Below are 26,726 nucleotides of genomic sequence, written 5' to 3'. Positions count from 1 at the left end.
TGCTGAACAGATGGGAGGAGGAAAGAGAGACAGGAATGCATGGAGAGAAGAACCATGGAGGATGGAGGTGCTCAACACATGATGAGCACCACAGGTAACAGTGAGTTAACTGCAAGTGGCTGATGTGATACAGATGAGTGACAATCTCTAGCAGCCCTCTCTAGTAATGTACTCATTACTCAGGTGGTCTTGAAGCAGGTAACAGTGAGTTAACTGCAAGTGGCTGATGTGATACAGATGAGTGACAATCTCTAGCAGCCCATGTACTCATTACTCAGGTGTCTTGAAGAAGGGTACATTTTAAAGTTGGAAGGGGAAATTGAGTATTTTCTAGATACACAGTTTTCTTAAGTGCTGTTTAGATGAGAATTGAAGCCTATATTCTAGAAAGGCCTCAGATCTTGACCTGAATCTCAAATCTGTTAGTATTTTGTCCTAATCACTCCCCTGCTTAAAAAATGTATCCCTGTTATTTTGTTGGCACTTTTGTTTCAGTTGCTCTCACCAGGTTTTTCTGCATTAGAATGACAGGCTCTATATTAAAAGCAGTAATATGCCTACATTTCAAAAGCCAGAAACTGAGTTAATTCAATAACACCTAAACTTATAGGAACAGCTTATCATAAAACTCATGACTTCAATGAATAAATGTGGCATTTTTCATCAAAAGCTGGATGGCTGCTTGGAGAACAACAATAGAAATGAACCATTCAGGTGAATATTTCATTTCTTAAGTTGCTATAGGATGAGTCAATTCAATGCAGCAAAACAGTAATTAGAAAAGTAAAAATCTCACGATATAAAAAATGTTTTGTCATCTTCTTCCCCCTCTCCCCCAGTTCAGTTCCATTTTTAAGGACTCCCAAATAAAAGTGCACACATTGAAGACTTAACACTGAAGACTTACTTTGCTTTAAGTGTTTCCTCTTGGAAATTCCACTGAGGGTCTTCCACTAGCTGCAGTTCTCGTAAAACACTCCCTGGCTTGTAAGCTGCATTGATCACCATGCTGAGAACCTATTAAGAGACAAAACCAACAACACTGACAGGTTTAAAAGCCATCCTTGACCACAGTGTCTATGATCCCAAGTGCTGCACAGGCAGGAGCAGCTTGCAGGTGCTAATTGAGCTCCAGGACTGCACGGGGTAAGTGCTAGATGCAGTGAGAAGAGGTCCCAGATTGGATCAATGTGCCAAGCTTATTGCAGATGGCACATCAGTCTGATACACTGACTGCATTAAATGCTGCCAGCTAACCCCCAAAATCTCCTGTTGATCTGTCATTTTTCTTTGAGACAGCTCCTCTCATCCCAAGCAGATTCCATTTGTTGCATCCATACTGGCTCAATCTAATAAAAACCAGAAATACTTCTGATGGCTCAACCAGGTACCATGTCATGTCTTGTTACACCCTGAACATAAAGGGGAAATTCAGACCCTTGAGGTCAGCAATATGCTTAAAGCATCTGAGGGGACTGTATTAACAGAATATTAATGAAGTCTACACAAAAAGAGTTTGCAGGAGGTATGCCTGAAACCCAGTGTGTGTCCACTCCCAACAACAAAACACTTGTGCCAATTCTTTTAATCCAAAGTCTCCAAGAATAAAAATGACTCCTGCTATTGGCTCTGGGAATCTGAGCTTTAATAGTTTACACTTGGCCTGAGGAGATAAATACAAGAAACACAAATCTCTTAACAGAGTCAGACCATGTGTTTGAACACTCTGCATTGTATACACATGAATGACCCCACAGTGAGCCTGGATTGGGTTTTGATATAATTTAGCTCTTTACCTAACTGTTCTCAATTCTTTGGGGGCTTGCAAATGATTTCAGTATGATGAGAATTAAGCTTCCCCAGTACCCATGAACACAGTCCATCAGAAATGAAAACCTGACCAGGTCATAATGCAAAGAGCAATGTGATTATATTTGGGGTTTGGGTTCTTTGTTTAAAAAACAAAAAGCCATCAACCTGAAGAAAAAAACCTTGTAGTTGACCATTGTCAGGCAAGGGCTTCACTTACCCCTGCTAATTCCATGTAAAATGGCAGTGGTTTGAGTTGCTTGGCTAGCTTATTGACTAGAAGCAAGATGTGATTTATCATTGGGCTCTTGGGAACACTGTCTGAACCACACTTCAAAAAAATGCAATTAGAGACATCTAAAGCAGAGCCTAATTCTAGCACCAACATCTTGGGCAGCTCTGACCATCTGTACAGCTCTGAGCAGCCCATGAAGAAGAGCAGGAGCACATTCCATACCTCACACAAGGGGAAATGACAACACAGGTTCACCCCCAGCTCTCCAGCTGGTTCCCACCTCATCACACAACCCACTGAACTAGTTCCTAAGCCACAGTGATCCCCAAGAGAAGAAAGGAAAGCTTCTGAGTGAGCCCATCCAGTTGCTCACCCCCATCTTCTCTTGCTGTGCAAACTGATGGGGCACTGGCTTCTGATACAGAGACACTTCCCCAGATGTAGAGAAGCCAAAGGTGGGTTTCCAATAAAAGTGCCAGGGTGGCTTCCACGCTCAGTCACAGCTCATCAGATGTGCTCACCTCTTGAGCAGCAAATCCAAGGAGTTACTTAATGCCTACAGGAGAGTTTGTTGGAAGAGCTCTCCCCAGGTGTGCTCCTACATGCCAGGAGGAGAAAGCAAGCATCTCCTGGTGACCATCTCCCCCAGACAGTGCTGTTCCACTCCTTTATCAAGGTGATGCCATTTCTATCAATTGTCAGAAGAGTCAGGCAAAGAGCAAGGAAAGAAAACTCAACCCTGCAAATAACACCGTGGCCATGTCTGGCCATTATCCCAGACACCTAATCAACTCCAGCCCTGCAAAGACACCCAAAACACCAGGACTTTTCTCAAAGCTGGCTTGTCATCAGCAGGGCTCAGTAAATGTCTAAACTCAGTTTCAAAAAAGAGCATTTTGTAAGAAACAATCATTTCCCTTTAAGGAAGAAAACATGGTTTTTTTTAAGAACTTCTGGCTTCTACTCTTCTTGTATCTCAAATAAGTCACTGGGTTGTTTGGCATTTTACCCTACAGCAGAATTCCATCACCATGCTAACAGGGTGACCTCCTAACAACATTATCACCTCTTATGACACACTATTAAACACTGAGGAGAAAAAAGAACACTGGTTCTTGTGGAAAAATCAACTGCAATTGAAGCAAAACCAGTAAAGAAACCTCGACCAGTTTCCAACTTTCTCCAGAGATGGAAACTTACCACACCCCTCTGGTCCAATTTTGATCTGATTCACTAAATTCCCTTTGGTTGACGTGTGGCCAGTCTGAGATATTGGTAGTTTACTTTCAGGCCCCTCTATCGGGAATGGTTTGAGTGCAGTGCCTTGGAGCAGAGGGGTGGAACAGACAACACTACCCTGGGCTGCTCTGCTCCTCTGCTGCTGTGCTTTGGATTTTCAGAGTCAGGTAGGTGGGAGTCCTATCATTTTCATTAATGGTCCCAACCCTGATGGGACCACTGGGACAGACTGAAGCTTTCTCAGGAGGTAACACTGATGAGATGCAGCTCAAAATATCACCACACCTCTTCTCCTGTTCAAGAGCCCAAGGATCAGCACCCTCATGAGGAGAAACTCAACCTCCTTCTGAGATATGAGCCCACAGGATCAATATCACCACACCTCTTCTCCTGTTCAGGAGCCCAAGGATCAGCATCCTCATGAGGAGAAACTCAACCTCCCTCCTCTGAGATATGAGCCCACAGGATATGTGAACCTATGATACGATATGAACCTAAGAGGAGAGACCCTAACTCCCAGCCAGGACAGGAAAAATGAGTTCCAAATTTCATTTGGAATAATGATGTGGCTGTGGGACAGAAAGAGAAGGGAAAGAAAAGTTCTTTGGGCTTCTTTCATGAGATGATCAATGATCTAAAAGTGAGCTTTTGCCATGGTGAAGGTTGAGGCACTTCAGCACTGTGAGAGTCTATGACATTTCAAAAGTACAGATGGCCAGATCCTAAGCTGGAGGAACTACTCCTTCAGATGAGCTGAAGTCCACAGATCAGTCCTGAGGAGGATGTTAGTGAACCCTCTTGCAGCAATGCATTTATCTCTTTCCATATCCCAAAGGTTTCTGCCATTCCAGCCCCATATCTGACCTCTATTGATAACCCCATCAGCCTGGCTCAACCATGCACCTCAGGCTCACTACATGATCCTTCATTAACTGAGCACCATGATTTAATTAGGAAAATTTCTCCTAAGAAGTCATGCTGTGCTCCAACAAAACCCATGTTGCAGAGTGCCAAAGTTTCCCTTCACAAATGCTGCCTGATTTCTCCTGTTCCCATCAGCTGGACAGTCACATTCCCTTTAAGTCCATTTTCTTTAAACAGAAAAAGAGCAAAGTGTCTTAAAAACAGTAAGAGCAGTAAGCAATGAGGCTAATTAATCTTTGCAGCACATTTCTCTAAGATATGGTGAGTTATAGATCATCTGAAGTCTGAAAAAGACACCTCATTTTGGTTTCCAGTGTTGCCATGGTAAGTTGTTGGCATAGATGGAAGAACTGCTCAGAAGTATTTTTTTAGATATTCCAACCCAAGAACTAAATCTAAAGCTGACAGTGTGTTTATTTTAATTGAACTTACACTTAGCATTTATTACATATCTCAGCTACTACACAGTCACTATTTTTCAGCCCAGATGCAGTTGTTGGACAGCAATAGTTGATGTCTCCACTGGACTTGGCTCCAAGTTTCAACTTCTTTTCCAAACAAGTATCTCAGGAATGAGATAAGCTTTGCAGCTGATGTTAAACAACAGGCACTAGCACCTCACTTGCCTCTCAGAGTGAAAGAAACCAAAATAAACCTCTGGGCCCAGCAGAAACTTGTGCTGGCACAAGGAATATTGAACAGCTAGGCTTTAAGAGTAAGTTTGACACTAGATAGCACAAGAGTTACTTGTCACTCACCTAAGGCTTTGCATGGATGCAAGGATTGCACACACAGAACTAAAATCAGCATTTTTGATCATGCTACCAAATAAGTTGCAATTGCTCTCGAGATTTTGTTGGGAAATCTTACTCAAGGGCTGTTATTCCAGAAGGCATTTTAGCAGTCTCCTCCCTGCAGAGCTCCCAACCTCTGAACCCAACACGGGGGCAAAGCAACTGGGCAGAAATCGGGGGGATGCTGTAACAAAGCAGAACTCAGCAAAAATGCCTGTTCTGTGGGAAAAGAGGTGCTGTACAAAAGCAAACCTACCCATGCTGCTTCTCTCCCAATACCCCAGGTGAGAACAGCCCACCCTACTCAAATGGAAGGAGACTACTAAAGCATCTCCTTGTTAAATCCAGAAGCAAGCAGTACTGATCCATAGGTACCTACTACTAGTGTGCAGGTGAGCAGCACCAGTTTGGAGCATCCAGTTTGGAACTGGATCCAGGATGATGCTTCACTGTACCAGTGATGGAGATAAGGAAGGACAAGACCTTTATGGGAAAAAGGGCTGAGAAGCATCATGATCTACAGTTGTGCTGCACTTTTGGATACAACCTTCACGGCTGAGCGTGGAGGATGGCAAGCAGAGGATGAGGAGCTGGATGGGGAGCTGCTCCCTCAGCACCCAGCCAGGAGTGAGGTCTCCCATCACCTGGTGCTAGTGGGGAAAGGACAATGACCTTCTTCTTGCTTTAGGTAATCCAGGACAGGGAATGGGGCAGGAACTGGTTGTTCAGCTGATTTGAGTCTGGGGTTTCCATCAGTGCCAAGCACAGCAGCATCTCCAGCACGGAGACTGCTGCCCACTGTGAACTGGCTGGTGACCAGCACAGATTTTTAACCAGAGTGTCTCCAAAGACACCCTGGTTGTGCTGATGCAGAATTCACAACGACCTGCAGTTTTCCTGTCGAGTGAGAGAGAGAATTAGAATACATTTGCATTCCTGGGGCCACATCACCACGGGGTGTAAAGCAAGACAAAGGTATCAGGCTCAGCACCCAGCCTGGCTGTGAAGGGCTGGGGACCCTGGTGAGCATTTCAGCTGTGTGAAGCCTTGAAGGCATCTCCTGCACTGTTCTCACCACTCAACTCTGCAGTCCTTCTGGGTGCTCTGGCAGCTGCTACAGATTTTCATCTCAATGCAGGGATGTCTTCTCTGTGGAGGGCTGGGGACCCTGGTGAGCTCTTCAGCTGTGTGAAGCCTTGAAGGCATCTCCTGCACTGTTCTCACCACTCAACTCTGCAGTCCTTCTGGGTGCTCTGGCAGCTGCTACATCTCAATGTCTTCTTTGCCACTCCTTGCCTCCTCCAAGTGTTGTGTACCTCTATCCTCCCCCCTGTGCATGGTCCTCTGAGCTGCCGACTTCTCTCTTGTCTCAGCAGCAGCTGATAGGAAACAGGTGTATCTCTCCTACAGCAGCACCCTGAATGTCTTCTCTTCACCCTTTCCAGAATTTGGACCTGGTCTCCGTGGCCAGAAGGAACTTGAATTTATCTGCAAAGTAACAGTGACCAATGCTGGGCTACCACCATTGTCCTCCTCCTTGGGAAGTTGTTGAAGGCTCCAGAACCAAGATGCCTGTGTCTCACTGACACTGCTATTTGCTCCTTCAGAAAGCAATTCTGTAAGGAGGCAGAGCAAGAGAAAATAGGATTTCTGTAGGAAAATCAGGTTGGAAAGTGGTCCCACTTGTGAGGAATTTGGAGAAGCTGGTGTTAGTCTATATAGCAAAGCCCTAAGACACTTGGGGAGGACCTGGCAGAAGCTTTGCACTGCTTATGTTTTCAAAATCCAAATTCCAGGAGGAAAGGAAGAAACATTAGCATAAGTATTGACTGTGCATGCCTCATGTTTCCCCCACGTTGCTCTCTCATTGCCTGTTTCTGAAGCAGCAGCAGATTGCTAACGCTCCCCATCAGCAAGCTGCTGTGGACTTGCTTTCAAATTTGGCAGCTGTCAACTGTTGCTCTGCAACCTCCTTATCCTGCTTTCTGCTGAGGGCTACTTTTGACTTGCTGATTTGAGACCTGAACATCCCACCTGCAGCTGAGGTACTGGGCTCTCTTCATGGCCCAGCTTTCAACCATGTGGGACAACCAGCAGCACACGTAGGTGATGGGGAAGTGAATGGGGACACAGGAGTCACTCTGCAGCACAGTTCAGAGGTGTGGTGGGTTATTTGGGAGAAGTTCCCATCCTTTCCCACCAAGGGCAGAGGGAACTCAGCTATGCCCCTGCATCCACATCAAGAGGGGTTCATATAGGTACAAACTGAAAGCTGGAAGACCTGGATTTCCAGAAGACTCAAGTCAAACTGAAATGGTGTCCAACACACCAATGGCCCCCTGCTTATCAGCAGGACCATCTTGTTGTCCTCTGCCAACTGCAGTCAGCTTTCATCTGTACATGAATCATAGAATCATAGAATGTCTGGGCTGGAAGGGATCTCCAAAGGTCATCTAGTTTATGGACTGCAATCTTTGTGGAAAATATTTATGGATTTTTCTAAACAAGCTAGCTTTCCTCTGAGGTCTACAGCAAGCTCTCAATGCTCTGGATTTGGCCCAAAACAAGGTCAGGATGAAGTGAACAGAAGGTGGTGCTCTGCCATCCTTGCTGTTTGGGATCAACCCATCCACATTCAGTGAGAGCTGGGCACACCAGAGCTGCCACTCAACACATCACACACAGCCCTGCCTGGCCTTCTGCCCTCTTTCTTTTGGCTCTTATGATTTAGGCCCCATCAGACATGGTCAGATGCACAAAGGTGTAATCCACACGGAGTGCTGGCCCAGCGTCCATGGATGCTGAGGAACATGCTGATGGCAACAACCACAGAGGTTCTCTCTGAGGATGGCTCTGAACATGAATTGCCTCGCACATGCTTAGACAAAACTTGCTCCCAACTGACAGAATCCCCCATGTTTCAAAAATGTCACCTCTCCCATCAAAACTTGCAGCTCATACCCCTACCCTCTCTTCCCAGCTTCCACTTTTGACTTAGGAGAACCACTACAGAGCTCCAAGGACAATCTTAAGCGCATCCTTTTCAAATTCTGGGCCTGGCCACCCATGACCCACGCTCTCCCCTGAAACCCCCAGGAAACAGAGCTGAGCCATACCTCTTTGAGGACCAGCACACACTTGCCAGGCCCCACAGACTGAGGTAGCTCTGCTATTCTGCCTTTGTTTAGATATGGACCTGAGAAGCAGCGGTGGTTGATGTAGAGCTGGGGGCAGCAGTATCTCCCATTGATGGTGCCTGCAAGGAGAAAGTAGCAGTGATCTGCATGTAGCAATTTAGTACAGTCAATCAAGGACCCTCTTCTTCCTCCTAGAAGTGGGAAGGAGGAGGCAAGAGTAAAGGAGACACAAAAAGTCTTCCCTGAGATAGAAAGAAGACTCTGCTAGTTGAATCTGTCCAACACAGGAAAAGCAAATGTTTTAACAGCAACTGATTTGGCTGCATGTGCTACCAAAAGGAGAATTGGGAAAGGATTTCATTCACATCATAACCTGAAGCTCTTTCATAACTCATGCTGCAGATGGACATGAGTGACTCAGTTGCAAGTGGCCAGAAAGGGAATGTATCAGCTGCCTCCCATGGACATGGAATCATCTCAGGGAGAAAATTGAGTTGGAGAGCTCTAGAAATCCCACTTCAACCCAGCAAGCCCTGCAGTGCTCCTCCCCTGACCCAGCATGGGTCTACAGAGCAGTTTTTCTTTGTCTGAGTTAATTACTCTGGGCTCATTTATAGCCCCTGGAGAGAAGTGGGCACTTCTAGATGGGGTTTATGTGGCACCCCTGTACTTATCCACTTTTTGCTCATCATACCCAAAAAGCCTCTGATATTCCCCAGTTGGTTTTAATGGGGCCCTGGGATGTTGGCTCAGATGCTACTGTGTGTCCTACAGTCTGATGAAATAAAATTAGTTATTGCTGAATCAACATAATTAACTGGATAGCTGTTGTACTACTGGAGCCTCCTGCTATTGCTAAAAGGGAGAAAAAAATTGCCTTTAGCAGAAGCAGCTTCCATGCCACACAGTCTTGATGCCAACACAGCCATCCATCAAGTCCCAGTGCCAGCAATTTCACTGATGCCAATTAAAAAGTCACATCCATGTTCGTCAGGGCTTCATTAGCCTGGCCCTGACATCATGAGCTGGAATGGGCAAGCTGCAGGGGAACTCTGATAGCCCCATGCAGAGGACCAGACCTCCACACCAGAGCCTCCTTGTTGGTGGGTCCACAGCACCTCACACCCCCTCAGGATGTAGTTCCATCTCCCCACCCCCATGACCTACTCTCTTTTTGGGGTCATCTCCCTCTACACAGGCAACAGGTCCTTGGAACAAGGCTTCTGCTGGTGCCAAGCAGCCTTACCTGTTGTGTCTGGCTGAGGAACTGGGCAGAGGTCATGAGGTATTTTCTCTACAGGCACTGTGGATGGTAACCTGTTAAACAGCAATTCAGTGTAATTAATACTGTCAGACAGGTCAAAGGGGCAGGACCAGCCTTCAGGCTGGACTGAGAGATACACCAGCACCTGCCTGGACCAAGGAGTGGAGACACCTCAAACACAATCCCTCTTCCACATGGTCTGACACAGCCCAGGGCCAGCATACTCCAGAAGGAGTTTCAGACCCACCCCTCCTCCAAAAATACACTCTTTTTTTTGTGAGCTTTAGCCCTTCAGGATCCAAATATTCACACTTAAATTCCACTTTCTAGGAACTTCAAGGCCCTCCTGGGACACGTCAATCTTCCATAACCATCCCATCCTGGCCACCAGACCAGTAAAAAAATCCCAGCAGTTGCATTTTAAACAAACCCAACTGGTTGGGCTGCAGTCCCAACCAGTAAAAAAAATTCTCTTACAAATGTTGTCTAATATGCTCACAAATGTTTCAGATTAAAAAGAATCCTGCTGTTGGGCAGCAGTCAGCAAAGCCACTCAGCTGCTAGAAGAAGATCTGAGGCATCCCTCTGAAAATATCACCTTCAGCAACAACAACTTACTGCTTTTCTGGCTGCACAACTGCAATTCTTCTCTTCCTTCGCACTGCAAAAATGAAGCAAGGAAGGAAAAAAACAGTTTTGTACTCTTCTGTCCTATAAAGTATACCCATAATGCCTAAAAAAGCTGTTTAAATGCACTGACTATAAAATGCCTTCCCATACAATGAAGTGGCACTTAATTACTATCGGCATCTTTTCTGGGTGTTTTTTTAAGTAAGTCCCTCCATCATTAAAACCTCCTTTAAAGATGTAATAATACATTTAATCTTTCCTCTGGAATGCAAATATCATCTTTTATGGGACCGGTATAAAAATAGAAAATAAAAATACAAATATTTTTCCACACAGAAAGACATATGGATAAGATTACATTTTACAAGCATGATTACCTCCAGCATAATTTATCCCCAGCTATAAATTGCAATAAAGCTGCAGAATGTTGCCATAGCAGTACTCTCACAAATTAGGCCACGTCTGCGTGGTTTTTAACTTAAGCATATTTAACTCTTCAAAAGGGTTGACACGTTATATAAAATTTGTCTTTCAGATGTTAATGAATACAAACAATGAGGCCAGATTTTTCAGCTGGTGGCTTGAGATTGGGGTGGGGTGGTTTCTGTGAGGAGAAGGAGACCAGTACCAAGCTACAGAGTGCTCATGAATTGCCTTCTAAAGCAAATAGAAAGGAAAGAAATTGGTCTTAATATGCACTAGAGGCAGGACAAAACGCTACAGGCTTAATGGAGCTAGGAGAGATTTAAATTAAACACTAGGGAAATCTCTGCCCTGGCAAGGGCAGTGGAATAAGGGGACAGATACCCTGGAAAGGGGCAGAAACTCCATCCCAGGAGGCCAGCAGACACAGCTCAATTTAGATGGAGAAATCTAAGTTTTGAGAGAGGGGCAGAGGGAGCACCTCTGTACATCCATTCCACACTGTATTTGATGTGTTTTTATCCAATTTGAGGTCCTGTGTCTCTAAGTCACTCAGCAGCCCAAGTGAACTTGGCTCAGCGCAACGAAACTTGGTCTCACTCCCACGTCCCCAGTGCAAACCCACAACCCACCCTGGGCAATCCCAAACCATGTAACAAATCCTTCCTAGGACAAATTCCCATTTCCAGAGGTTCTGATCACACACAGACAGGTCTAAATTGCATAATGCCACTGCTGAGAAGTCTTGTCACTAATTAGATTGATTACTGTTTATTACAGTACACTTCCAGCCTGCTTACCAGCCTCTTTGGTAGCTTCAAAACTTGGGTTAGAGACATAAGAGAAGCTCCCTGATAAATCTGTTGATGTAATATCTACACTGCTTGAGTTTTCCATGTACTTACAGACAGCTTTGTGTGGTGGAGTTAGGTTATAAGCATTCGCTTCACACCAGCCCACGGGGAAAATGTCCATAGACTCTACATCAACTATGTACTCTGGAGAAGGCATCTGTAAACCTAGAAACACAAATTTGTAACAGAATTTAGACACGGGAATACCAAGCTCGGAGCCAATCGAGCATTCATCATGAACCAAGGGAAGCAAATGATGGAACATGTAGAAATAAATCTGCTTCCCTGCATCCAAATCAGGCATCATTTCAGCTTCAGTTTTGCACAGACAGCAATAAGGCTGTTGCATTTAGAGAGCAGTGTGATTCCAGAGAAAACCCCCATGAAGAGCACTCTAAGGGTAAGCCAGGAAGGTTAAACATGCATGACTTTCCCCAACCAGATGGCCTAACCAACCCTGGATTTTTGTAGAGTTGCATAAGCAAGGCAGCAGAACTTGTTGGGTGCTTGCTCTCGATGGTAAGAGAGTGTATATGGGCTTTTAACAGGATGTCAGCTAATGGGATAAGCCTTTATGCCTCAGTGCCCCCCTAAAGGGTGTTTTTGTGTGTAGTTCTGCTTTTAAGCCAGTTTTTAAGGGTGGGAAATGTCTGCTCTTCCATCTAGAGGTGGCATGAATTCCTGCAGGGCTTCTCACTGCACATGAAACATGAGCTGATCACCCAACAGGGGAGAGGCAGCTTAAAAACCCCATGGGGGACAGATGCACTAAGACCTTGGGCATAAAACCGACTCCAAAACCTCACTGAAAATCTCTGCTTAAAGCCAATCTTCTCCAGTGTTGGTTATTATGTCTCTTTCATAAGATACTCTTTGTTTTAAGGGGTCACACTCAAAGCCTGATGCAGCGAATATTCTCACTGGCTTTGTGTTCTTTTGAAAATAACTCTGGGTCCTGAATCAAGATGCTATTTAATGACTCCAAGTCCATCTGTGTTGGGAATGAAGCTGCTGGCCAGGCTGTGCCCTCTGCCATTTCCAACCAGGATAGCCTGGATAACCATCTCCACAGCTCCAGCACCAGCATGAGATGATCTCTTAATGAGAAACCGAAGGATCAGCAGCTTCCCCTGCAGCATCTTTGCCTTTGCATCTGTTAGGGCATCTTTGCCTCCTGCTTCATGCAGCAGTGTTTGACTGTGCACAGCTAGATGACTACAGGGAACTTCCCACTAATGAATGCTCATCAAGGGCTTGCAGTGTAATTGAAACAGTAATTGAACTTTGTGATGGGAACGGCACCAAGGCTGAGATGCAGCATTTGGATCAATCTTGTCTCTAGCAATAAACTTGCTGCACTCTGTGTGGCTGTATGAAAACCCAAAGGAAGCAGGAAAATAGGTGCTGGGGCTCACGCTGCTGGAGGGAATAATGTTAAAAATGAAATCATGATGTCTGCATAGATTTATGAACGTCTTCATGGTATTCCTCTGAGCCCTGCATCGTGTTCACAGATCACACACTGAAGACACAGTCTCAGTTTCACTGGTTTATGGGGAAAGGAAGAGGATGGAATGAAGGCACTCGATAAAGGACACAACCTGCTCGTATGAGCAGCTGAGTCTCAATGCAAGGTCTGAGCTGCTGGCAGAACTATTTCCTTTCATGAGGAAATACCAAGACGTCACTGCTCAGTTTGAACCTGATGAAAGCTCAGTCTCCAGTGGGCAAATCATCTTCACCTAACACCACAAATCCAGCCAAGGAACTGCCGTGAGAACTGCTGAAGTCAGTGGCAAGAGATACACGAAGTGAGCCCTAAAGGGGGCAAGAGATCAACACAATCCCCACTGGAATTCCACCAGATCTGGGAAAATCCACTGTTTTCATTACTGCAGCTCTTCTGTGGTGTTATTCTAACCCAATAAACAGATCAAAGGCACTTTCCTGCTTGCAAACAGTAACGGATGTGACAGGAAAATTTTATTTCTAAAGACTGCAGTTGCAGTCACCTTGACAAGCAAGGATGCACCATAAAGTCTGTTCCTCTTGCAAGGTACATCCACAGCTACTCTGTCCTCCTGGGCTCTGCTCCTTCCTTCTGGCAGCTGATAACCCTGCCTTCCACTTCTGACATCCTACTGCTTTGTTTGGCCTCATATAAGTGGAAAACATCTTGTTGGAGACTCATTAGTTTCATTTGTTGCATTTTATGCTGCCATCCTCTCAGACTACGAAGAGTCCATGGGACTTGAGAGGTTAAATGGAGAAGATGAGAAGGAGATTTGAAACAGGGTGAGGAAACCTGACATCTCCTATGAATCTTGTAGGATAGGCAGAATAGAGCAGTAATTCCAGGAAACTCTCAGAGGGAAAATTATGGAAAACCTCCTTGGAGAAGTGATGAACAAAAGGCTTCTCCTCAAATTCCTAAGCTGTGCAGAGCGTGTACGTTATTACTTGTATAAATTCACACCAGAAAGCTTCAGCTGTAAAATCTAAAAGGAACCAGTAAAAATTAACAATGCAGATGATGAGTAATAAAGTAGCAGAAAGTGATGGGATGCTCACAGCATCTGATCAACCCTACGCTGCTGTTCCACCACGGGGGAACCATCCTGCTGCTCGTTACACGCTCGCCCCAAAGTTTACAGAGTTTTGCTACTGTACAAAGTGTGATTTATTAAGCAGTGTTCCCTCACGTCTGACTGGATGCTGCTTAACTACTGCCTCCTGGTTTATGGCTGCAGTTTGGGCTGTCAAACAGCGAAACTGGAAGGGCAACAATGAAAGCTTCAGACGTGCCCATGATGAATGGTGGGACCCGAGGTCTTCAGCCATGGGCTCCCGTGGTAGCTGGGGAGTCTTGCTGCTACCAGAATATAAATAATCAGGGAGAAACAATAGTGAATTAATGGAGTTTTTTTAAAAAAAACAACCCACAGTTCAAGCCACATTTATTTTACAACTCTGCAAGCAGCTTTTTGTGTTGTTTTTTTTAATGCCTAGTTTTAGTGTAACACTGTGCATACTGTAGTCATGTGTCTCAACAGCAACAAAGATTCCTTTTTATTTTTGCAGTCTTTTGCATCTTTTCCTTTTACTACACATCGTTCTATCCCTGGTATTGAGATATAAAACAAGTGTAAAGCATCTATACATCAGAACTCAAACGATGCACCCAGGAAGCTTTATATGACAAGCTGTAAAAAACATCCTTTAAGACATTACAAGAGGGAAAGGGAGAAAAAGATGAGGGAAAGGAGTAAGGTGGGAGTGTGTGACCCTCTCCCTGCCTCTATCCATGGTCTTGGAGGACTGGTTGACTTTTAAAGACTCTAAAAACAGCACTTCCTACTCACTATAATGGATTAAAGTTTAGTGAACACTGTGTCCATTTGAAAGTATCACAGCTAAGGGGACAAAAAAGAGAAGGATTCCCAAACTTCATTAAATCTGCATCTAGAAGTGAAAGCACCTGGCCACTTAAGTAGGGGAGTTGCCAAAATGGGCCAGATTCCTTGATCAAATGTGTGTAAATTCAACAACAGCCTTAATGAGACCTGATTTTCACATGAGCATGGGTTCTAGCTCATTACCAAAAATATCTGCCCCGTGTCCAGATGAGGCTGCAGATGAGCTTCAGCTACCTCAAGTCTTCTGGCAACCAGTTGTCCAAGATGAAAACACCAAACCTCCCCACTGCACCCAGCTCTGCCAAAACCAAAGTCATGCCTGTTCTGTGCACTGGAGGCAATCAGAGGAGACAAACTCCCTGGGCTGAGAGTTCCATGCCAGGGATGGAGAATTATGACAACTCAACTCTCCTACACAGAGTCACAGCATGGTCTGGGTTGGAAAGGACCTTAAAGACATCTAGTTCCAGCCCCCTTGGCATGGGCAGGGACACCTCCCACTAGGTTGCTCCTCTGCTGCATTTGGGCACACGTCTCCAGCTCTGCTCTCCCCAGATCTCAGACAGCCCAAACCATGAGGCTCAGCAGCAAAGACACGAGAAGCACAAATGCTTTGGCCTGCCAAGCTTTAGGTCAGGAGGAATCTCTCCTCGGGTAGCAACTGAGTTATAAACCTCTGAGAATGGGATTTATTAGGAAGGCATCAGGAAAGTCTCATCTACCATATAATGCTACTTTTGGAGAGCTAAACACCACAGAAAATCTGCCTTTCTTAGATTTTAGAGGAACCTGCTAGCACAGATGAGGTACTTTGGGTTACCTGACAATGTTTTTACTGACTTTAAAGGCTTTGATTAGAGACCCTTCATCTTGTACCAACTGCACTGCACATTGTCACGTGCCAAATGCTTCCTGGGTCATTAGAATCAATGGAGCATGATGCTGAAGGTGATGTGCCAAGTGATGATCATAGAACCACTACGGTTGGAAAGGACCTCTAGGATCATCAAGTCCAACCCTGATGACATGATGAAGCAATACAGTTAGCATCAATCTTGCTTCCACTGTCTTCCAGTCCCAAAATACAAAGAGCTAAGCAGCTTTTCCAGCTCAACACAAGGAAAAGCTTTTTTCCTGTGAGGGTGACAGAGCCCTGGAGCAGGCTGGCCAGAGAGGTTGTGGAGTCTCCTTCTCTGGAGACTTTCAAAACCCTCCTGGATGTATTCCTGCTCTGGATGAACCTGCTTTGGCAGGGGGGTGGGACCAGGTGATCTCCAGAGCTCACTTCCAACCCCTAATATTCTGTGATTCTGTGATCTTGCAGAGGAGGGAAGGTTAATTTTTGTGCAAATCAGGCTTCAGACCTCATCTCACAGGGGATCTCTGCAAGAAACTCTTGTTAGGAACCCTGTCCCCCTGTCCCTTCTGGAAATCATGTACTTGACTATGGCTTGCTCTCCCATTAACCCTTTCCTAGCTGTTTCACCCTGGAAATGCCAAAATAAACTCACACTGATCTCTGTTCAAAAGCCATACTGCTTTTGCAGGAACAATCTGGACAGCAGCTCTCTGCAAGAAACTCTTGTTAGGAACCCTGTCCCCCTGTCCCTTCTGGAAATCATGTACTTGACTATGGCTTTCTCTCCCATTAACCCTTTCCTATCTGTTTCACACTGGAAATGCCAAAATAAACTCACACTGATCTCTGAGGGGCCATACTGCTTTTGCAGGAACAATCTTGACAGCAGCCCAGCTTCAATGTACTTCAGGAGGATTACTCAAGAGCCACCATACTGACCCTATGGACCAGTGGAGGTCAGAGGCACGGAGGAATCATCATCCCCCTGAACCATCACACTACCTTCACTGAAGGCATTTCATTTTGCAAATGGGATGGCTCCAGCAAGATGCTGATTTTTGGCTGTGTCAGGTCTGGCAGCACAAAGGATGACATTCTGCCTCACACAGTCATCAAAAGGCAGCAGCACAGCTCTTACAGAGGTCGATGATGAGCAGGACTATGAGCCACCAGAAGTGCCTTTGATATTTTCATGGTTCTCCAGACAAAAAAAAAAGCAAAGTGGTATATTCCATTTGCAGTTGATACTGACCCAATTATTATTGATTTCAGAAGGAAACTGAAGCTCTGCTATTCATTATAGATGAAGCCAGGAGCTTCAAACAACAGCATGTTACCTTGATGGCTAAAAATTAGCTATGTTGTGACAGTGATGCATGACACAACAACTTAAATGAGAGTGACTTTCTGCTCTCAGTGACTTTACAAATAACACTGTTTTTTAAAGCAATACCAAGAAGAATCTTTGTGTTGTTCTAAATTACACTTACTTAAGAAGTCCTTGCCCAGACACATGGAGAAAAAAAAGTCCCAAGAGCAAAAGCACACTACAAATGAGCTCAACTACACCTCATTTCAAGGCTGAAATGGAAAGTTTGATATGATATTATGCTCTGCTGGTTTTTTTCAGCACTCTCCTAATACTGCTTGTACAGTTGGTGGTGTTCTCCATGGGGTGATGGCTCCCAAAAATCTGTATTACAGAGTTACTGCCTGCAAGAGCCCTCTTAAATTAAGAAATACACTCAGAGAGATGAGGGTTGTGGTCATGTGAGGCGGGTGATGGCTCCCAAAAATCTGTATTATAGAGTTACTGCCTGCAAGAGCGCTCTTAAATTAACAAATACACTCAGATAGATGAGGGTTGTGGTCATGTGAGGTCAGGGTGAGGAGCAGCAAATATTGCAGGTTTTATGGACCTAGGTAAAAAAAAAAGGGAATGGAAAGAGAAGGGGAAAGGAAAAGGGGGAAGGGGGAATATGGAAGGGGGAAAGAGGAAAGGGGGAAGGGGGAAAGGGAAAGGGAAAAGGGAAAAGGGACAGGGAAAAGGGGAGAAAGGAGAAAGGGAAAAAGGGAAAGGGGAAAAGGGGAAAAGGGGAAAACGGGGAAGGGGAAAGGGGGAAGGGGAAAGGAGGAAGGGGAAAGGAGGAAGGGGAAAGGAGGAAGGGGAAAGGAGGAAGGGGAAAGGAGGAAGGGGAAAGGAGGAAGGGGAAAGGAGGAAGGGGAAAGGAGGAAGGGGAAAGGAGGAAGGGGAAAGGAGGAAGGGGAAAGAGGAAAGGGGAAGGGGGAAAGGGAAGGGTTGCAGGTGGACAGGAGATCCTGTGAGAGCTTGCTGGAAATCACAGTGGAAGTCTCAGCTGCCCAAGTGAGGCAAACATCCATCATCAGGGGAAGACAACTCTGAGTAACTTATTACTGGTTTATGTGTATAAAAAGGAAAGGCTGCAGGAAGCAGTATTGGGCAGAGAATGAAGGACAAAATTAAGAGAGCTTCTGAGTGAGGGACACAAAGACATGAAGCCCTTACAGCACATACCTTCAAGGTGAAGCCACATCAACCGTCCTTTCACCGAGGTGACAGAAGCGACACATATCTCTGCAGGGTTCCTGGGGTTTACTGCCTCCAGCTTCATGTTCTTGGTAAAGCCACGGCTGAAGGATGTCTGAAAGAGCCAAGGACCAGCACTGAAGCACAGCACTACAGCACTGCATGACTTTAATTAGGCTCTCCACTGAGAAGCACAAATTTAGCGTGGTTTGCTTTTCGCTGAAGTGCAGGGTACACTGAGGAGCACAAAAGTGTCCAGATTCAAATGGAGCTGCCCTGGACACCCATGTGAGAAAACAATGATGACACCAAATCAGGAAGCAATGTATTTCATGGTCTACTCACTCCTTAACTCTCAGAGACTGGGAGGAGTCTGCTCCACACCAGCTCCAAATATAATTGAATTCTTGCTAGTGATGTGTTTTCTGGCCACTGCTGGTGACAACTTACTACACAGAGGGTTCACAGATCTGCTGCATTTGAGGATCTCTCACCTTGCTAGGGGGAACCTTGTAGAGCAAATGACCCATCTTGCCTGAGACCAGAGAAACTTCTTCATGCATTTAGTTAGACCCTAAACCCTCTCCTAAACCTTCCCCCAAGCCAAGCCTCAAGGTGCTCTTCAACTACTTCCATCCTCATCCTCTGTCCCCTCCAGTGTCCTATTGGCTAATAATAACTAGGATGGGTAATAACTCACTGATTTGAAGTGACACCAATCTCTCATCCAGCAACTGAAAGCCAGACTCAAATTCAACCTTCCTATTTGCACAGCACCATGGGCACTTCCCCTTGAAGAATCACTGAGAGCTCTTTGTGAGCTACAAACCAAACTAAAAACTTCTGGATTTGCTCTTTTTTTGCACCAAAAGGCCTTCTGAGAAAGGGCTGCTAGCCTCAAACACTGCTTGGACTGTCACAAGCTTTGCCCAGCACACTGATCAGCCTCACCCTGTAGAAGCTGCCAATGGCCAGGACAGCAGAAAAGCAAAGTGACTTTATTGAAATGTTTTTATGTTGCCTAACAAGGAAACGTCGTTGATCATCTCACCAGTTCCTTTCATTGCAATTCGGTGCTGGAGGCTAATTTATACACAATCAGTGCCCAAACAGTGAGCTGGGGGTTTATTTTACTGAGCATTTGGTCATGTCAACCCAATTCATAACTGCCTTTCCTTGTTAAATATCCCCCTGAGGAAAGAGTTTCAGCATCTCCACTTCCAGCACCACGTCTGGCTGCACTAGGTGGAGGATGTGCTCTCAATACAGGTTCTACCAAGGAAAGATACAAAGAAAAGGGAGGGGATTCCTGTATCAAGGAATTGTCCCAAAGACCAGAGCATCCATGCCAGTTAATCACTCTTCCATTCTGAGCTCAACAGTTTCAACCTCAGCTTTTAAACACGTTTGGCTGGGTTAAATGTAACCCCCTGGGAAGCATAAAATGTGAAAGGGGCCATATGTTATCATGCAGAGCATCCATGCCAGTTAATCACTCTTCTATTCTGAGTTCAATGGTTTCAACCTCAGCTTTTAAACACATTTGGTTGGGTTAAATGTAACCCCCTCGGAAGCATAAAACGTGAAAGGGGCCATATGATATCATGCAATTTTTTTACCTAGTTTATTATTTTTAATAGCACCTGAATTATTTGTAATGGTCAGTTAAGAACCTTCTTGTGCTAGGTGCTGCACAAAACCAGAGAGGAGATGAAGAGCAGGAAAACTAAACAAACCAAATAGAGAAGAGTAAGATAACATTTTTTTCTCTTTCAGGGATGGAGACCTGAAACACTTCTCCAGCCTCCTGCTCAAAGTAGACTCATCTTTGTTTGGGGGAACCTTCCAAAGCCTTGCTTCAGTTTTTCTGGGTAAGCTGCTTTGTTTCACGTGGATCCACAGGAGAGACACAAAAGGCAAAGAGAGAACTTACGTTTCTAAAGCAGAGGTGAGGAGCTGCCTCTGCTCCACACTGCTTCTGGTAGTCTGCCCAGTCAAAGTCCTGGCCAGAGTAACCTGCACGATGACAGAGCAGAAAGTGCCATCAGCCATGGCTCCAGACCAAGGAGGGAGCACAAAATGGGCCCCAAGCAGATGAGCATTTGTGTTCCAGCATCCCACCCCACCTCAGTGACTGTCCAGCATCAATAGGCAAGTCCTCTGGATGCCTCTACACCATGGGAGCCAATGCCAATGCTTCTCCAGCTCCCAATCACACACCTTCTGCATTTCACTTTGAAAGCTCCAGGCCTTCATTAAAAAGTAACAAACTTATTTCCCTCATTTTTCCCTTTCCTGTGAGCATCTCCCAGGCTTTCATAAACCCCTAACTTCCAAGAAGTGCTGCTCTCCACAATTTCCAAGTTGGTCATGGACTTCTTTTTCCTTCCTTTACTTATCTAAAAGCATTTGGACATCAAGGGTCCCTCAGCAGTGGCTAGGGAGAGGACCAGCACAATCAGAAGCTGATCCATCCTCCTAAAGCATGAGAGAAATCTGCCTCTCTCTTCCTTGACATGGATGTGCCACATCCTAGAGGTCCTTTCCAACCGTAGTGATTCTGTGACTCTATGATTCCACCCTCCATGACTGACTTTGCAGCAGCTCAGCACACGTGGGCTGAATCCCACCACAGTAAGCAGGTTATCCAAGGCTGTAGAGAGATCTGGAGCAGAGCAGGAAAATGAACACTGATTTTCCCAGCTCCCAGACTAAAATCTCAGCAACCAGATGATCCCTTCAGCCTCTGCTTCCAGGAAAAAAAAAGGGAAGTAACTGATTTATATCAGCATGTCTCAGACAGTCCCATCACAGAGAGAAAAAACAGATCTCTACTCATCCCTTCTTCTTACCTGGCTACTTAGGCAATAAACTCTTGGAACAGAGAGCTTGGGCTTTATTTTGCTTTCTGATTTTGTATTGTTTTTACTTTAGTCTGTATTTTTACAGTGCTTGAAACTAATGAGATTCAAGACCTCAAGAAGGCCAAGATTCAAAAAAGGAGGTAAAAATTTTAAAGTCCCAAGCATCCTACTAAAATGCAAGAATCTGGGATAAGATGTAGTTCTAATCCTAATGATTGCATACATGACAAATAAATTAATGAGATAAAGTCCTGAGCCAAGATGCCTGTCACTGTGGGGTATAAAAGTGCATAATAATTGGAAAGCTAGAAAGAAACATGCACAGTGAAGTAAAAAAGGGCAATTAATTACAGAGAATGATCATTTTTCATGCAAACAAAAATATCCTTCCGCTGTTTTTTCAATAATCAATTTCTGCAACAGTATTTTCTGCCTGCTTTTTCTCCACCTCCTTTCTTCTCTCCTTATTTGTTTGCCAGATACTTTTCAGCTTCCTGAAATGGAATGGAAAACAGGAGGAGAAGTGTACATCACATCAGAAGGGGATTCATCTCACTGCATACAGATGTCTGCAGCAGAGACACCGATAGCTGTGCCTGTCCCTGAAGAGTCAACAGAGAAACAGGCAGATCTAGAAGATCACTGGAAGACCTTCTGCTGTAGACTTCAACAGAAATGGAACCTGGGAGGGCAGTTAGAGAGTTTGCCATAACTCCCTTCAGCAGCCCAGCAAGGATGAGTCCATGAGGAGCACATTCAGGAATTGGCTTCTAACAAGCCTGGCCCTGTCTATGGCCTTTTCCAGGAGCATCATGGTAGAAGCAACCTCCCTGAGCACACAGGGAGGTGCCATGTACCCACTACTTCCATTACCACATGGAATTCACTTGTTCTTACCCTTTAAGGCTCAGCCCAAGTGATAATGTACAAAGCTTTGCCTGCATGATGCAACTGCTGCTCCTCAAACATGTAAAACCTCATTGTGTTTGCCACCTCAGCTCTCAGCATGGAAGAGCCCAGCAGTCTAATCACAACCAAATACAACAATACAAGTATACTGGAGGGCTTGGAAGTGGCATTTCCTTAGTAAGCCTTACAACTAGGAGCCCTATGGAAATGGGTTTTTTTCCCTCTTAACAGCTCATAAAAAGGAACAATGGTTTTTACTCTAAAGGGAAGTGGTGTATAAATCCAGCCCTAACAAATATCAACAGCTTCTTGTTCAATGTTTACACAGCAGCAGTGAATGGGGATTCATTTTTGGCACTGTACAGGAAAATGCTGCTCTCTATTTCTAGCAGCAAATGTTTGCACCTCCTGTTCATGACTCATTTACTCTGTGTTTGGCTTCAACAAAGGTCTGACAGGCAAAAAGGCAAGAGAATGGCTATCAGGCAAATAAAGGACTCTCAGTCCAAATACCCCAACCTGGCACACTGTTCTGATGAAATAAGATCAGAAAACCTCCTTGTCAACCATAAATTAACCAAAAAAAAAACCAAAACCAAGCCTGGAATACAGCAAAGAATCCTTTCACAAAAGGAAAAAGGACTTCTTCTGTTGTTGTCTTCTGCTCCACAGGAACTTGTGGCCTTTCAACAAGGAGAGTCATCTGGGGAACACTAAATCCTGTGAACACATTCTGTTAAGGGTGATGGTCACAGAGAATGCACAAGTGCTGGACTTCTTTCTCCTTCTGCTCATTAGCAGCACAGTCTTCCTCCCTTTTGCAGCACTGCACCTCTCTCTTCAGAGTCTTGGTTATTTCTTCATCCAAAGCTGGCATCTACCTCCTCAGAAAAGACTGGTTCCCTCAGTCCAGGTTTGGATGCTTTATACTTTCCCTGTCTTCTTTTTTGGTGGTTTGTGGAGTTTTGCTGGGTTGTTTTAACAGCAGTCACTCTAATATCTGATTATATGCTAGTGACTCAAAGAGTGTGTCTGGACAACAGAAAAGGTTTTTGACACCAAAGGTGCTTAGATGCAGTTTGGGCTTGCAGCCCTCAGTATAAGAAATACAGCAATATATAGTGTGCATCTACCTGCCACTTGCTTTATGCCCTTTTCATAGCTTCCCTCCAGGATTTCTGATCTGACAGCAGAAAGCAAACTTCATTTTCATGAAGGGAATGAGGGGAGAGACGTCCCACACTTTCTCAGGAGCTCAGGTGGACCCCAGCCACCAGGCATCCCACCAGATATCCACTTGCCACTCAGGCTTTACTGGCCAACTTGAGAAATACTCATCTGACGGATGCTTCAGCCACTTCTAAAATTGCTGGCATCTAGAAGAGAGCTTGCATGCATCTGACCCATAAAACACCACCTCAGACAGGCTTTGTACCAGCACGGACTGGAGATTATTAGGCCATGACCCTGTAAAGAGAAATGTCTGGCCTATCGTCTACTTCAGTTAATTAGCAGGCCTGGAGGAAGCTGCATGTCAATTTGGGGTGGAAAAAACCAAAACATTGCATTTATTTTCATTTTAGCAACTTTTCTGGCCAATATCAGTGAGGACTTACACAGGGATTAAGATAAATCCGCACGCACAAAACTTAGTGGGATTATTTTTTTCTTTTTTATTTTCTTTTTTCTTTTTCTCCCAAGCAGTTTTTGGCAAAGGGTCAATGACCCAGCCAGCTTCAAAACTCTGAAATTCCAGAGAACCAACACATTTTGGAAGGGAAGAAATATTGCTGAGGCACTGCAGGTAGCTGTCTGAGATCACGAGTAATACAGCTCATCTGGAAACTGCTTCTCCTGGCTCTGACCTGAGCACTGCTCCCAGTTTGCCCTTGCCTGGGAACTTCTGAGACATTTAAAGAAATGCCTACATGCTCCTGGGCAGGCAGCTGGGGGTTTAGTTTAGATATTTAGGTTTAGGAGCTCTGCTTGGCTCACAGGGTGGATGCTGCAGGGAGATGCTTGGTTTGCCTCTAGGATGATGTGACCCCTAATGCTCCTTTTGCTCTCTGCATACACAAAGCATCACCAAGATGCATTTCACAGGAATTCTCTAGGCTTCAGCACAGCCTGCTTCACTCTACAAAGCCCACAGACATCAATCTGCAGAGATGTTAACAGGCTGGTATGAGCCAGAACAGCCTCAGTGACTCAAGAGAGCTCCTCTGGCTTCAGGGTGATGCTCTGCAGTGAACAGAATCATGGTTTTAAAAGCAACAGTAAGCAGTAAATGTCTTTCAGAGGAAATCTGCAAATGACCAAGAAGGAATACAAACCCTTGGGAGGTGTGAGATCCACTCCGTTTTTAAGGCACCACTGTATTGGCAAGATCCCTAAGGAATCTGCATGGCAAAGCATGGAGATTTTGCTGGGTTCAGGTCTCAAGTCATCAATGGTCACTTGTAAATAATGATTGTTAAAAACCTAAGGGGTGAAAAAGAAGAAAAGAAAATCAGAGGTTACGTTTGCTGTACCATTAGGTAACGTGGAAAGATGCAAGAGCCAGACTGTGGAATCAAACTACTCCTGAAAATAATCCACTCTCACCTCATGCTTTTCAGCAAATGTCTCCACTGAAGAAATCAAAGCTTGAGGTTTAGAGATGGACCCCACAGCCTTCCCCTCACTTGTTTTTCAGAGCGTGGATTAACCACCCAGCTACCACCTCCATCCAGCTGTTCACACTTCCAAAGGTCTCCCACATGTGCAGGGAAAATAGATATGCATGGAGGGGAGACAGGGAGACCACTGGGATCCCTTTTTTTGGGTGGAAGTTGTGGATGGACATGCTCATCCGCCCTGGATCTAAGTGCATAGAATCAGCTGGTGAAGCTTGTGGGAAATAAATCAATTAGCAATGTCCATGGATTTTAAAATCATTTCTTCATGTGTTCTCCAGCCAACTAAGTATAACTCCTGAGCTTTCCTAAATGTACTGGAAGTCACAGAATCACAGAATGGTCAGGGCTGGAAGTGACCTCTGGAGATCAACTCATCCAACCCCTCTCCCAAAGCAAGTTCATCTAGGGCAAGTTACACAGGAACCTGTCCTGGCAGGTTTTGAAAGTCTCCAGAGGAGACTCCACAACCTCTCTGGGCAGCCTGCTCTGTCACCCTTAAAGGCAAGAAGTGTTTCCTGATGTGGAGGTGGAACTTCCTGGGTTCCAGTTTGTGCCCATTGCCCCTTGTGCCATCACTGGGCACCACTGACAAGAGTCTGGCTCCATCCTCTTGATACCCACCCTCCAGATATCTATAAGCATTGATCAGATCCCCTCTGAGGCTTCTCTTCTCCAGGCTGAACACCCCAGGGCTCTCAGCCTCTCCTCAGCACAGAGATGCTCCAGGCCTCTCATCATCCTCACAGCCCTCCATTGGACTCTCTCCACCAGTTCTCTGTCTGCCTTGAACTGGGGAGCCCAGAACTGGCTCGGTAAGAAATAAACCAGTAAGAGGTTCCTAATCAGGCTCTTTTCACCCTCCTTTCTGGGAGCTCACCTTGGTCACTGATGCAGGACAGATATGAAAAGGCTCCCTCATATTCACCACCTCCAGCTTCATCCCCACAGTGAAGAAGTGGTTTCTCAAATCAGCATGGTCCTGCAGGGAGAGATGGGGAAGAGGAACACGTGGTATGCCAGTGCTGTCCACCAAGGAGGGGCCAGAGCATTTGAAATGTGTCCATGTGGGCTTTGTCTCTTAGCTGATGACCAGACTGATCCCCTGATCATGTCACAGAAAAAAGGGGACAGGCTCTCACTCCTAGATGACAGATCTGCAGGACCAAGCCCATCATATCTAAAGCACAATGTGCATTTACCTGATCAGCAGCCTCTAACTTGGACTTGGAGATCATGCTCACCAACATGAAGACCTGTCTGAGAAAGGCTACTTGAAAACCTCCCACGGGCAGAGCCTCCTTACCTCTGATGCCTCCTTACCATCTGAGAGCAACTAAAGGTGCAGAGGTGCCAGGACTCAACCTGACATCCCCCAGGGCAAAGCATAACCTGGATGCAAACTGCTCAGGGTGGCCTTGATTGACCCTGAAGGATGTCCAGCTCCTGCAGGGCACCAAAATAAGGACCTGCACTGGTTTCCTTGTGCTCCAAGAGGGAAAGGTCTTTTCTCCAGCTAGGAGACTAAAGCTGGACTAAGGCCCAGACAATGAATTCCGACCCAAAACGTGGCCAACAAGAGACCATACTGGTGGGAAAACATGCAACTATTGTCCAAGTACAAGGTCACTGCACCACTTTCACCCTGGACCAAACCTGGTTGCATCCAGAGGGTTGCACCCAGCAGCTTTGGGTTTGGCAGCAGGATGCAGCCCCGAAACTCTGAGGCAACCCAGGTTCAGCTGCATGATTTGTCATCAGCTGAGTGTTTAATATCTATCAAATTACTCCATCCCTCGTGACCCCTCTCTAACAGGCGTATGAGTTGGCATCCAAATTCCAGAGTAATGATCACAGTTTGTGTTCCTTCAACAAAAAACGTCCTACAGTATTTCCAAACCATCTGTGCATTAGCCAATACAAGCACAAAAAGAGATGATGTTCTATTTAACACACACATCCAGACAACTCCAAAACATGTGCAGAAAGCTGTCTAATAAGTGGTTAGCAATGTCATTCCCATCTACTTTCATTGCTACACGTTGTATTCTTGCTCTGAAATGATTTTCTATTGATCCAAAGTGGTAAAGCACAATTGTGCTTTCTTTTTCCAAGAACTGGAGTCACTTGTAGACTTAAATTCTAT

At 45.2% G+C, this 26,726-nt stretch overlaps 1 protein-coding gene across 1 annotated transcript in view; it reads right to left on the bottom strand.

Moving 5' to 3' along the window:
- SFMBT2 (Scm-like with four mbt domains 2) overlaps positions 1 to 26,726 on the bottom strand; it is a 95,945-nt gene that overhangs the window by 11,593 nt on the left and 57,626 nt on the right. The window contains exons 7-15 of the mRNA XM_008948002.1: positions 25,461 to 25,562; positions 24,239 to 24,386; positions 20,066 to 20,148; positions 18,121 to 18,247; positions 11,361 to 11,474; positions 10,021 to 10,063; positions 9,385 to 9,455; positions 8,118 to 8,257; positions 908 to 1,017 (exon numbers count right to left, since the gene is read on the bottom strand). Coding sequence (XP_008946250.1) covers positions 908 to 1,017; positions 8,118 to 8,257; positions 9,385 to 9,455; positions 10,021 to 10,063; positions 11,361 to 11,474; positions 18,121 to 18,247; positions 20,066 to 20,148; positions 24,239 to 24,386; positions 25,461 to 25,562 — 938 coding nt within the window. The remainder of the gene's footprint in view (positions 1 to 907; positions 1,018 to 8,117; positions 8,258 to 9,384; positions 9,456 to 10,020; positions 10,064 to 11,360; positions 11,475 to 18,120; positions 18,248 to 20,065; positions 20,149 to 24,238; positions 24,387 to 25,460; positions 25,563 to 26,726) is intronic.

The sequence above is a fragment of the Merops nubicus genome, unplaced genomic scaffold, assembly GCF_000691845.1.
Source record: "Merops nubicus isolate BGI_N331 unplaced genomic scaffold, ASM69184v1 scaffold229, whole genome shotgun sequence".
Classification (NCBI taxonomy): domain Eukaryota; kingdom Metazoa; phylum Chordata; class Aves; order Coraciiformes; family Meropidae; genus Merops; species Merops nubicus.
This window is presented reverse-complemented; position numbering and strand designations above follow the sequence as displayed.